The following is a 12,264-nucleotide window of genomic DNA, read 5'->3' as shown; positions in this document are numbered from 1 at the left end:
GGGGCCCTCCTTCAGCTTGGAAGCCGGCAGCTCAGGCCTCCCCAGCGCCCATCTGCCCTTTCCCCTCCTCTGTCCATCCCACTTTGCTTCTGACACTTCTAACACCCCTCCTAGAAGGGCCTGGGGTGGCTCTGAACTCATCCAGACAGCCCTAGAGTCTTGAGATCCTTATGGAATCCCATCTACAGAGTCCCTTCTGCCACACGCCAGGTGACATATTTGCCAGTTTGTGGTATGGGAATGTGGACGGGGTGTTTATGGAAGGCCTTTTCCCGCAGTCACGTCCCTGTTTGGGGACTGTGGTTCCAGCGTTGGGGCGAGTGTGGGGCTTGGTTCTCACGCGCTGCCTGCCGTGACCCTTGGGCAGGTGGAACGGGTCGGCAACAGGTGCAGACGCTGCCAGGGGGTCGCCTTGCTGCAGCCCCAGAGGTGGGCTGTGCTGCACGCCCATGTCCCAGAGGAGACGTGAAGCCGACTGGAAAGTGCTCGAGGGCTCGCCAGGGAGCGAGGTCCAGAGCCAGGTCTGGGGGTGGGCGCGCGCTGCGCTCAGCTTTGGAAGCATCGGCGCGCACAAGTTGCCTTTGGTCTCCTGGGAGAAGGGGGTCCGCCGAGGGGCGGGGCGGGGCTGGGTGGGGCGGGTGGGGCGGGCGGGGCGGGAGGCAGCCCCGCCCCCTCACCCGCCCGCCTCCTTCTTATTTCTGCAGGCTGCGCTGCCCCGACACTCAGAACCACAGTCGCACTGTCCCGAGCCGGATCTCCCGCCAGCTGGCCGCGATGCCTACCCCAAGCCTGACGACGGTGAACGGGCCGACCCTGCCGGCCTTCCTGCTCTGCAGCACGCTGCTGGTCATCAAGATGTACGTGGTGGCGGTCATCACAGGCCAAGTGAGGCTGCGGAAGAAGGTACGTGCAGCCCGGGTCCCCGCCCTGGGCTCGCTGGCGGTCCCTCTCGCTGCGCTGGGGAAAGTGCGGCATCCGGGAGTCGTGGCCAAGATGTGCGGGGGGCCAGCGCGTGAGTGGCCTGGAGCTGCGCCCTCCCGCCCTGGAGGACCCCGGGGCGAGCAGCCCGCCGACTTGCCTGGCTGCCTAGTTGGGACTTGGCACGTCCCGGAAGGCGCAGCTGGGGATTCTGACAGCACAAAGCTCCTGTCCGATCTGGTGGCTTCCCGGCAATGAGACCCAGTGTCTGGGTGGAGTGGAGACCCGTAAAATAGGAGGCCGAGAAATTAAAGTGGAAATTCCCGCTCCGCAGCTCTCCAGGCTCGCCGCAGGCTCCCGAGGCCAGGTCGGCCCCCGCCACCGGGGTGTTTGGGGAGGAAATCCCCTTAACCCAAGTCCCTGATTCAAAATAATGATGAGGAGCTGGGCCAGGGCTGGCAGGAGGGCCCCTGTCGCCCCCGCGGGTCTGCAGCAACCTGTTAGACCCCGGAGTCCTGTACCTGTGCATTTGGGGCACCGGTACTTTGATAGAGGACTCCTTTTTTCATGAAGTGAAGGGAGGCTGCCTCTGGCTGGTGTGTGGGTGGGCCCTGGGGGCGGGGTCCCGTGAACCCCTGGAGCAGCACAGGCAAGATTAAAGGCCAGCGACAGGCCACCTGGAGTCCACTGGTTCTCCACCTTGACCTGCCTAGGACTTGGAGTGCAGGCGTGCATGGGGCAGGGGTGCTGCCTCACTCAGAGTCCTTCTTGGGGTCCGGGTTGCAGAGCTGAACAGGACTCCCCACCACAGCCTTGCTGAGTGGCTGAGGCTGGCTTTGAACTCATTTCCCTCTTGTGTCAGCCTCCCCGGGCTGGGATTGCAGGCCCAGAAGTCTCCTTTCAAACAGGTGAACTGAGAAGGGTGGAGGTGACCCTTTCCGGGCAGTGAGCAGCAGAGCCAGGCAGGAGGAACCACCCAAGGGGCAGCCTGGGCTGGGGTGGCAGCTCCTCAAGACCAAGCGTCCCCTCTCATTTCTGCGCTTGTCGGGAAGGACCTGGGGGTAGGGTACGGAGCAGAGGTGACAGAGGCAGCCTGGGCCCCGGGGCAAGCTGGGGAGGCAGCTCCCTGCACAGAGCAGAGCCTCCCAGACGTTGGTCCTCGTGATTTACTAGTAACTGTGACTCTGAGAGCCCCAGCAGCCAGGGGTCACTGGGAGAGCGTCCAGAGGCTGGGCCTCTGGCTCCACTAGAGCCGGGACATCCGACACCCTGGGCTTCTGGTCTGCAGGGCAGCTGGCCCCTGGCCAGGCCTACTTGTCTTTGAATCACATTGGCCAGAAGAACAACCTGTGGCCATGGGCTCCAGAGGCCCGCACCTGCCGCAGGACTCTGCCTGGGGCTTTCAGAGTCCATGAGACACTGACTTAAGGACCAGCCTAGAGAAGGGGAGCTGTCATCCTCCGGATGAGCCCGATTTGCCTGTGGCAGGGCAGGGTGGGGCAGGGCAGGGCAGGGGCAGGCCCACTGGGAAGGACAAGCCCACCCTGGGGGGAGCCTGAGCCAGAGGGTGGGTTTGGTACAGGTGAGCAGTTAGAAACCTGCTGCTGAGATTCAGGGTCTGCTGTTTGTGCTGTTAGATCTGCAGGGTTGACTCTGTTTGCCTGGGGGCCAGTGGGGACAGTGTGACAGGGCCTTCAATGACCTGTATGTGGTGGGAGGTCTCTGCTCTCCAGTGAGAAAGCCTGACCTTCCCTGGGCGCCCTCCTCCTGCGGGGCCTCTGCCCACGCCCGCCACCTGGAGCTCTGTTTCCTTCTGAGCTTCCTGAGGAGGAAGTTGAGGCACAGGGAGGATCGAGTCTGCCCAGGGCCTCCCGCTGCTGTTTACTGGGCTCAGCCTCTCCCTGGCAGGCAAGGCCTCTCCCCCACCCCAGCCACACCCAGCCCCTGAACTGCTTAGGGAATTTCTTAAATTTGACTTTTAATTATTTTGCAACTTAGAAATTGCAAAGGGCTTGACCTGCTACCATGTGTCCCCAGCCCCCAGGGAATCTGTGTTGGTACTGAACCCTAAAGCTGCATCCTCATCTGCATGCCAATCCAATAACTAAACAAGATCCTGAGAAAAAGGAAAAAGAAGTTTTATTCCTTTGCTAGTAAAGGAGCACAGGGGACTCCTGTCCCAGAGACTGTGATTCTGCCCATCAGCAGGAACAGGGGGCTTTCAAAGGGGGGGACTCAAAGCTGAATTCCCCGTGTTCTCTGTCCAGAGTTACAACTCACTTGTTAATGTGGGAGCTGTTCATTTCTGAGATCTGGTGCCATCCCCAAAGTCTGGATGACTTGGTTCCTGTGGTGGGTGTGTGCCTAGAATGTTTCCCCTGAGATTACAGAAGAGCAAGGAGAGAGGAAGAGAAAGATCTAATGTTAAAAAAGCCAGTGGCAGAGCAGCAAGGGCTGTATTCAAAGCATAAAATGGACCAAAGTTACAGCTTCAGGACCTCTGGTGTCCTCTGACTTTATCTTTGGCCCCTGTCCCTTGCTCTCTCTGCTTCAGCCAAGCTGGTTTGCTGTTCTACAAACAGCAAACCAGCTTGGCTCAATTTCTTCTGGACTCAGGGCCTTTGCACACACTGTGACTTCTGCCTTGAATGTTGTTGCTCCAGCCCTCCCTGCACCTAGTTAGTGTCAGGGTATCCACCCAGCCTCAGCCTTAATACCACCACTGTCCCATCTCTGACCCGAGTCTCAGGCCCCCTGTGAACATTCCCAAGGCCAAGTCTGCTTCTCTCTTCCTTTCCATTCCTTTCCCCTCCCCTCCTCTCCTCCCTGCTGAGGAGGAGCTCATGGTTGCTGGCTGAGTTGGGGGGTGGGGTGACTGTGCCCCTGCTGTGTCCCTGGGAACTCTGTCCATGAGCAAAACAGCAGGGTGCCGGGCTGTCCCCCTCATGATGATGTTCTTGGCTGTGTTTCAGGCTTTTGCCAACCCCGAAGATGCCCTGAGACACGGTGGCCTCCAGTTCTGCCGAAGCGACCCTGATGTGGAGCGTTGTCTCAGGCAAGTACCCTCGACCTGGGCCTGGCCCCACACAGCCCGTCCTTCAGTCCCCTCAGCACCTCGGGATTCCGGGAGGCTGAGGTTCTCTGCGTTCCTTTCTCCCTCTCACAGCTTTAATTCATTCGCTGATTTAATTTCTAATTAATCTTGGAAAAATACATGCTCATGTCTCAACTCCAATGTTAGCAAAGGATGTTCAGAGAAATGTAGTCTCCCTCCCACCGGCCTCCAGGTGTGCCCCTGATAAGGCTGACCAGCTCCCTCCGAGGGGCCTCTGGCTCTGTCCTCCTCCATGGTGAAGAGCGGAGGGCACCTTGTCTTCCTCCATGAGCACCTGTGCGCAAAACTCCAGGTGTAGGAAGCGTTTCGCATGCGCATAAATCCCGTCCTGGCAACCCCTGCCCATGCAGCGGGCCGTCCTGCTTGATGGTGGATCCGTGCCAACGCGAGGGGTGCCACTTCAGTTTGCATTTCTTTTATTCTGAAGGAAGGTAAACATTTTTTTTGGATGCTTAACATTCCCCAGACAAAAACAGGTTTTTTCTTATCATAAAACTACTCATTGAACTACTCATTGTGGAAAATTTGGATATTACTGAGAATACAAAGAGACAGGGAAACCACTCAATTCTAGCACTGTTGACGTTTTGTCTTCTATGTGCAAATATTGTTCATGAAATTCTGTCAACATCATTGGGGTCCTGATCTTCTACAGGGAATGTTCTTTGAGCACTTTCCATGTCAGTAACTAGTACTTTAAAAGAGGCTGTGTGCTGGGCATGGGGCACATGCTTGTAGCCCCAGTGGTTCAGGAGTCTGAGGCAAGAGGATTGCAATTTAGAGGCCACTATCTTCCTCAGCAACTTAGTGAGACCCTGTCTCAAAATAAAAAGTAAAAAGGGCTGGGGACTTGGCTCAGTGATTAAGTGCCCCTGGGTTCAATCTCTAGCTCAAAAAAAAAAAGATGTGGGGACCTGGGTAAAATTCCTGCCGAGACTAAGTCCATATAAGCAGGGTGACTATGGGAGTCTGTAGCAGTTTCTGCCTGGTACTTCTCACCAGCAGGCAAGAGAGGTGGTCACACCTCTGGGGGATGGAGGGAGTGTCTGAGGAGTAGTTGGACAGGGGTGAGACAGGAGACAAACCATCACACAGGTCCCAGCACGTCCCCATGCGTCACAGGCGGAAATGGGCAGGATGCCATCACTTTAATAATAGGAACTTTTCTTCTGCAAAGAAAGTCTGTGGGTTTTTTCCTTATGTTTTTCTTAGCCATTGACAACAGTATACACACTTGTGGTTTTAACAAATTACAGAGATGTGTCATAGGAAGTGAGGTCCATTGCTGTCCTACCCTTTCTAACAGAACTATGGTATCCAACCTTCCATCTGAGCTCCCATCCATCCATCCACCATTTAGTGAGCACCTACTGTGCTGAAGACTTTGCTCGCCTTCCCCACACCTGGCCCCACATTGCTGACCCTTGTGCCACCCTCGTTCCTGGGGACTCTCTGGGCCCTGGGGAGGGAAGAGATGAGAGGTCTAGACAGCTGTCAAGGACATGTTGTGGCTGGTCCTGGGTGGCAAGATGTGTCTGGGAGAGACAAGAGGCCTGTGTGGGCTGAGTGTTTTCAACAAAAGGACCTGTCATCTAGTGCTGATGTTAAGTGCTGAGATTCAAGCTGGTTTATGAGGACCGCTTCTCTGATCATGCTTTATATCCATTCACTGATGTATTTGGGAGCTATTCTGCACAGGTGACACCTGGGTCCCCGGGGCTCCTCCTCTGCCACCTGACTTTCTGGAGCAGCCTGGGGACTTGGGTGCAGAACTAAGAGCACGTGTCTGCCACTCCTGGCTGAGCCCAAGAAGGAGCCTGAGGCAGTGGCAAGTTACACATTAGACCAGGGTTCTGATGCTCGCAGGAGGCCTCCCAATCGCCCGCTCTGGAAAGCGCTGGGTCCTGGTTCTTGGGGTTCAAACCCGCCTTGCAGAGTAGCTCACCTGGAGCCACAGCTCAGCCTGGCCCCAGGAGACAGCAGGGAGCAGGTTTAAAAGGCAAGACCAGGCCAGTGTCTTCCCATGACACGGTCCACACTTCCTGGCGAGGGGTAGGCGCGTAACCACTGGGCTCCCAGCTCCTTTTAATTATTTCTAGATAAGGTCTCCCCAGGTTGGCCGTGAAGTAGAGGTCCTCTTGCCTTGGCCTCCTGAGTTGTGGGCATGACCAGCATGTGCCACCGTGCCTGGTGCAATGTGGCTTTCCAGGTGGCCCCTGAGAAGAATGGTGAGCATTTAACCCAAGCTTTTGGGTATTAGGACAATTTGGACCCTGGAGTCTTACTTCTATTTATTTTATTGGTGGTTCTGGGAATTGGAACTGGGAGCAGTAACCACGGAGCCTCCCGCCTGGCCCTTTTTTCCTATTATTCTGAGACAGGGTCCTGGTTTGTGTCCAGGCTGGCCTCCAACTAACTAGTGATCCTTCTGCTGCCGCCTCCTGAGCTGCTGGGGTCACAGGCGCATGCCACTGCATTTGGCTGGAAGGAGTAGTTTGGGTTTTGATAGCTTTTGTTGTTGATTGTTTGGTATCAGGGGTCCAACTCAGGAGTGCTGAACCACTGATCCAGTCCCCGGCCCTTTTTATGTTTCATTTGGAGACAGGGTCTCCCTAAGTTGCTTAGGGCCTCACCACGTTGCTGAGGCTGGCTTTGAACCTGTGATCCTCGGGCCTCAGCCTCCCCAGCCACTGGGATTACAGGAGTTCACCACTGCACCCGGCAGGAATGTGTAGTTTTAATTGAAGAGAACAGGTTTGTCGGGCATTGGACCCCAAAATGTCAGCCTGGAAGTCTCCTAGACGTTACTGAGGGTGGTCACTTTGTAGGTGGCGGACTCAGTCCCAGAGAGGCAGACTTGCCTGAGGCCACAGCAGTGGGTTCCGCAGCAGCGCTGGAGGCCGTGGCTGAGCAAAGATGCTTTTCATCCATGTGGCCTGGGGGCCAGGCCATCAGGAGTGTGGCAAAAGCAGGACCGGGGTTGGCAGCTGTGTCCAGCCCGGGCGCCGGCACTGGTGGTGACAACCCTGGCAGGGAACCTCAGGTGCACGCAGGTGGTGTCGCCTCTTGCTTTCTGGTAGATGCAGCGCAGCAGCATCCGCACGAGGAAGCCCTGGGCAGGGCTGAGCGGGTCTGACCCCCTGGTCACCGGGCAGCTGAACCCAGGAAAGGCCCCGCTGGGAGCAGAGCTGGGGGAGCGGAAGGGGGACTCTGAGTGGCCCGTGGCACTGGCCAGGCCGCTCCCCACCGCAGTCACCTGTCGCAGTAAAGGGCTCTGTGTCCTGCTGCAGCGGAGGGCGGGGGCGGGCCGTGCTGTGGAGCCCTGCATGTCCCGTCTCGTGGCCTTTGGTGACTTAGCTTAGAAGCCTGGTTATTGGGATGACACATTCCGCCTGCGTCTCCTACGTGACTCCCTCCGCGTCTCCACCGCTGTCCTGCCGGCGGAGGTGGAGGGCCCTGGTCTCCCCTGGCTCCACGGTGGCCTCCCGGGGGCCCTGCTGCGGTTTGAGGCCGGCCAGGGAGGGAGGGCAGGCTGCCGAGGTCCGGAGTCAGAGCGGCCTCCTCGCCCGCCCCCTCTCCCACCGCGACCTGCCTCCTGGGGGTGCCCAGCGGCCGGGCTGGGAGGCAGCTGGGTTCCCAGGGATCTGCAGGGCCCTGCTGCCTCCCCACACCAAGGTCTGCGGGCCCCTTCTTGGCCCTGTTGGCTTTTCTGCCCGGAGAACTGGCCTCTGGGTGGACAAGCCGCCCCCCCCCCCCGTGGGACTTTTTTTGATGGGGGGTGGGGAGGGAGAGTGGGGATTGAGCCCAGGGGTGCTTATCACTGAGGATGTGGCCACATCCTCAGTGAGATACATACACAGGGTCTTTGTGAGTTGCCTGGGGCCTTGCTAACCTCCAGCTTGTGATCCTCCTGCCTCAGCCTCCCCAGCTGTGCGCTGGCCTAGTTATGCTTTTCCTAAAGGAATATGCAGTTCACGAAGGGTCTCTTGGTGGCACTGACTGAGGTCACTGTGGCAGCAGACCTTGTTTTGAGACATGCTTAGCTCACTGGGGTTTCCAAGGGTGTCCCTCCAACCCATAGGTGGCAGATTCAGGTGCAGTGGTTTTGGGAGAAACCCATCATTTCCTTCATGACTCCCAAGCAAGGTAAGGGACTTGTTTGGGGACCATCCATGGCTGCAGGCCTTGGCTGCCTCCTCCCTGTGCACCCCCAGGATGCACCCCAGCTCCCTCCTTTGTGGGGGACAGCAGGCTCCCCATGGTCAGGGATACCTGACCCACCCAGCTGCAGACTTGCTTTCCCCATGGCTGGGTTGCAAGGTCAAGGATCAGGATAAAAGGAGAAAGAAGGCTGGTGTTAGTCTCAGGGAGATAGAGAGGCCAGCTGCTGCATCCTGAGAAAGACCCAGGAAGGCTCCATACACTCAGAACAAAATTCGGAGTCCTGCTCTGCAAGCCTATCACCCACGGTCATCTGCCTCCCTCCGTCCCCTGCAGCACACTCTAGCACAGGGTGAATGCATGTTGCTTATTCCTACCCCAGGGCCTTTGCAAGTGCTAGGCAAAATGTTCTTCTCTTGCATGGCCAGCTTCCTACCCTTAAGGCTCAACGCAAATGTCTTCTTCCCTCCCCTGCTCTGCCTGCTTTTCTTCTGGTCAGGCAGCATGCTGTGGCCTTTGCCTAAGACTCCTCTTGCCAGTGTGGGGAAGAGGTGGCCTCCAAGTCCCATGCAGGGGCTGCTGGGCTGTTTCTGGCCCGGTGACCCAGAGTTGCTGGTGAGGTGCATCCAGCTGGCAGGGCTGGGAAGGGGCTTCTGTTCCAGCAGAGTCTGTCTTTGGTCACAGCTAGGGCACTGGGGTCCTGTTTATTTGAACATCCCGCGTGGTCACTATGGCTTTGGGCATTTGCTTGGAATCTTAGCGGCCTCCCCAACCTCCCAGGGAAAAGCTGACCGTCACCAGGGTTCATGGAGAGTGTAAGCCAGGGCTGGCGGGCAGGGGGCCTCTTCTTTCTTGGCCATGTACTTATGGCAGGGTCTGAGCAGCCCATGGCAGGGTCTGAGCTGCCCATCGGCCAATGTACTGGGGCTGGGCTGCACCCAGTCAGTGCAGCCCCATCCTGTTGTCCTCACCCCTGAGCAGGTGGCACTTAGGTTTACAGCCAGGCGCAGGGACGGAGCCTGCACCCAGGGGGCCCTAGCCCCACCCTCACCAGCTCTTGCCCCGCTTTTCCTGCCTGGTGTCCAAGGGCCAGAGAGATGATGGGCGGGTGGCAGAGGCCAGGTCCCCACAAGCCCCAGGCTGTGGTGTGCCAACCCCCTGGCCTGGTCCTGGCCTTGGGTTGGCCCGAGTGTCTGGAACCCCTCAAAGTCCCCAGTGGATGGGCCCTTCAGGGGCACATCCCACCCTCCTTGACAGTCTCAGAAGACAGTGTCCCCCGTGCTGACGCCCGGCTGACCACCCCTGCTTGCCTCCCCAGAGCGCACCGGAACGACATGGAGACCATCTACCCGTTCCTCTTCCTGGGTCTGGTCTACTCCTTCCTGGGGCCACACCCCGTGGTGGCCTGGGCACACTTCCTCGTCTTCCTCCTCGGCCGCCTGGTGCACACCTGGGCCTACCTGGGCAAGCTACGGGCACCCATCCGTTCCGTGTCCTACACCCTGGCCCAGCTGCCCTGCGTCTCCATGGCCCTGCAGATCCTCTGGGAAGCAGCCCGCCACCTGTGACCAGCAGCTGAGTCCTCCTCGGCCACCAGACCATGGGCAAGAGCCGCTGTGACTGTCCCTGGGGACCCCGTGTCCCTTCCAGATGGTGATGGGCTCCGGGTCCTGGCTCCCACGGCCCCTGCTGGGGGTGTGGACCCCTGCTGGGGGTGTGGACCCCTGAGCTGGTGGCCTGTGAGCCCTGCGTGTGAGTGTGTGAGTGTCTGTGGGCTCCTGGGTGAAGTGGCCCATGGCAGGCTTGGTGGAAAATCCTTCTGTTCAGGAACAGCAGTGACCTGCTCCTGCCCCCTCCCTTCAGGGTGCCTGCACCTGCCATGGTCCAGTCCAGGTTGCAGTGTGGACTTTACAGAGCCATCCCAGAGCCCCTGCCCAGGTGGTCTGGAGCAAGGCATGCCCTCTGTGTTACAACAGCTGCCATGAGGGTCCCGTGGTGGCCAGGCCTGGAAGGACCCATCCCCTCCAGAGATAGGGCCCCGTTGGCCTGGCCGGGTGTGCTTCCACTGCGAGCCTCCAACCCTGTGGGGATCCGTGTGTGTGTGTGTGTGTGTGTGTGTGTGTGTGTGTGTGTGTGTGTCAGGTTCCTGTCTTGGTTGTGTGGTGGTTTTTGATCATTAATAAACAGTACTGTCCCACCCTGTGGCCACCGCCTCTTGCCCTTTCCTGTTGGCTGTTCCTGGCGTCTGTCCCCCTGGCTGTCCCCCTGGCCTGGTACTGCAGCTTGCTGGGTGTTCGGGGCCAATCTGGCAGGACATGATCTCTGGCACAGAGACCCCCTGGCTGGGTCACACAGCAAGTGGGCCGCTCCAAGCCAGCGTCCTTCCTCCCTGCCCAGGGCAGGTGAGGTGGCGCTTGGTCTGGGGTTCAGGAATCCTGACTCTGCCCTGACCAGGTCACCTGCCACCTCATGGCCCTATGTCATTAGCTGCAGGATCCGGGAGGCATACACCATGAGGTACCAGGTCTGCTCCACCCAGGTTCTGAACCTCTAGGCTTTGGCGCTGCGCTCACAGTGTAGGAGCCCTCCCTGCCCTGCCGCGCTGCCTGGCTGCGGGTGGCTCTGGCTGGGGGACCCTGGCCTCTACAGAAGGCAGGCTGGTCCTGGTGCCGCGGAGCTGGGCGAGGGCAACACTGACCCCTGGTGGTGAGATGGAGCCTCTGCTCCTGAGCTGCGGGGCCACATCTGTAGAGAAGCCCCGGGTCTGGGCTGGACACCGCCCTCCCCACACTCGCCTCCTCCTTAACAATTCCAGGAGGACATTTCTGCCTTTTAGGTGAGGACGTGGAGAGGTGACCTGGCCAATCTCCCTGAGCCAGGATGTGCTAAGGTGGGGGGGGGCAGCCCTGGCAGGGACAGTCCAGGAGCCACTCAGCATTTGTATATTGGTTTTCCCTCCTGGCTGTGGGGGCAAGAGCCCTCCTCAGAGCCTGCCATGTGCTGGGAGCAGGGACCTCTGTCACAAGGTGGCCTCGCAGCCCCCCAGGCACCCCCTCATTCATCTCACATGGTGCCTCCTGGGACACTGGCCAGCCCTGTCCACTGCAGCTCCAGTGGGTGGGGGGCAGAACAGAGCGCCAAGTGCTGAGCACCCTGATTGGGGTGGGAGTCCAGGGGAGGGTCCTCACCCTGCTGGGAGGGTCTGCTTCCTGGTGGCAACTGCCCCTAGATGTGGGTGTGGGGGGCTAAGTCTGCTCCGTGCAGGGACTTTAATTTTGGGGTGAGTCCTGGGGCTTCAACTCAAGGGCACTTGACCACTGAGCCACATCCCCAGCCCCCTCTTTTCCCTCCAGACCTATTTTGTGTTTTATTTAGAGACAGGGGCTCAATGAGTTGCTTAGCACCTCACTCTGGCTGAGGCTGGCTTTGAACTCTCATCCTCCTTCCTCAGCCTCCCGAGCTGTTGGGATCACAGGTGTGGCCACTGCCTGCCCAGCAGGGAATTTCAGGTGTGGACATCCAATGCAAAGACTAGGAGCTCCTCCATGTGGGGTGGTCCCTGGGCTCTAATATAGTGGCTCTCTGGGCTCAAGGCTTCCACGAGCACCCCTGGAATGAGGGCTTGGGGTTCAGCAAAGGTACGGGTAGACAGGTGCTGCTCTTCAGCCCTAGACGGTGCTCCGTGAGATGGGGACGGAGCCTGGGGACCCCTCAATTCCCCGGGTGTGTACCTCCGGAGGCCGTGGCCGTGGAGGGTGGACTTCAGGCTGGCCAGGCAGAGGGTGGACCCATCTCTGGGGGCTGATGGGACCCAGGCAGGCTCCCCAAGAGCATAGTTTGAATTTCAGCCTGAAAGGCGGGAGGGATTTTAAAAATGTAAGTGCTCCCAGGTGAGGGTCAAAGTCAAAGGTTCACAAACCACAGAAAAGCTCAAAGCGGAAACTGCTGACCCCCTGAGGCGCCCAGGCCGGATCCGGATGCTCGGGGACGTGGTGAGGGCCAGGCTGGTGGGCCCCTGCACCTGACCTTGGTCCCCACCCAGAGCCAGGGGCGCCCGTCACTGTGCAGAA

General features: G+C 58.9%; 1 protein-coding gene across 1 annotated transcript; it reads left to right on the top strand.

Annotated features, from left to right (window-relative positions):
- The first annotated feature begins 734 nt into the window (after positions 1–734).
- Ptges (prostaglandin E synthase) lies at positions 735–10,373 on the top strand. The gene is made up of 3 exons (XM_026386505.2): positions 735–903; positions 3,891–3,973; positions 9,513–10,373. The coding sequence occupies exons 1-3, from the start codon at positions 775–777 to the stop codon at positions 9,760–9,762; spliced, it is 462 nt and encodes a 153-aa protein (XP_026242290.1). The 5' UTR covers positions 735–774; the 3' UTR covers positions 9,763–10,373.
- Positions 10,374–12,264: the final 1,891 nt, after the last annotated feature.

The sequence above is a fragment of the Urocitellus parryii genome, chromosome 4 (genome assembly GCF_045843805.1).
Source record: "Urocitellus parryii isolate mUroPar1 chromosome 4, mUroPar1.hap1, whole genome shotgun sequence".
In the NCBI taxonomy this organism is placed as follows: Eukaryota; Metazoa; Chordata; class Mammalia; order Rodentia; family Sciuridae; genus Urocitellus; species Urocitellus parryii.
The sequence above is the reverse complement of the archived record's forward strand: the minus strand, read 5'-3'. Positions and strand labels throughout refer to the sequence as shown.

Coding starts and splice junctions, on each gene's coding strand:
- Ptges (XM_026386505.2), top strand. CDS start 775: ATGCCTACCCCAAGCCTGACGACGGTGAACGGGCCGACCCTGCCGGCC. Junction 904..3,890: donor AAGTGAGGCTGCGGAAGAAG/GTACGTGCAGCC, acceptor GCTGTGTTTCAG/GCTTTTGCCAACCCCGAAGA. Junction 3,974..9,512: donor GATGTGGAGCGTTGTCTCAG/GCAAGTACCCTC, acceptor TTGCCTCCCCAG/AGCGCACCGGAACGACATGG.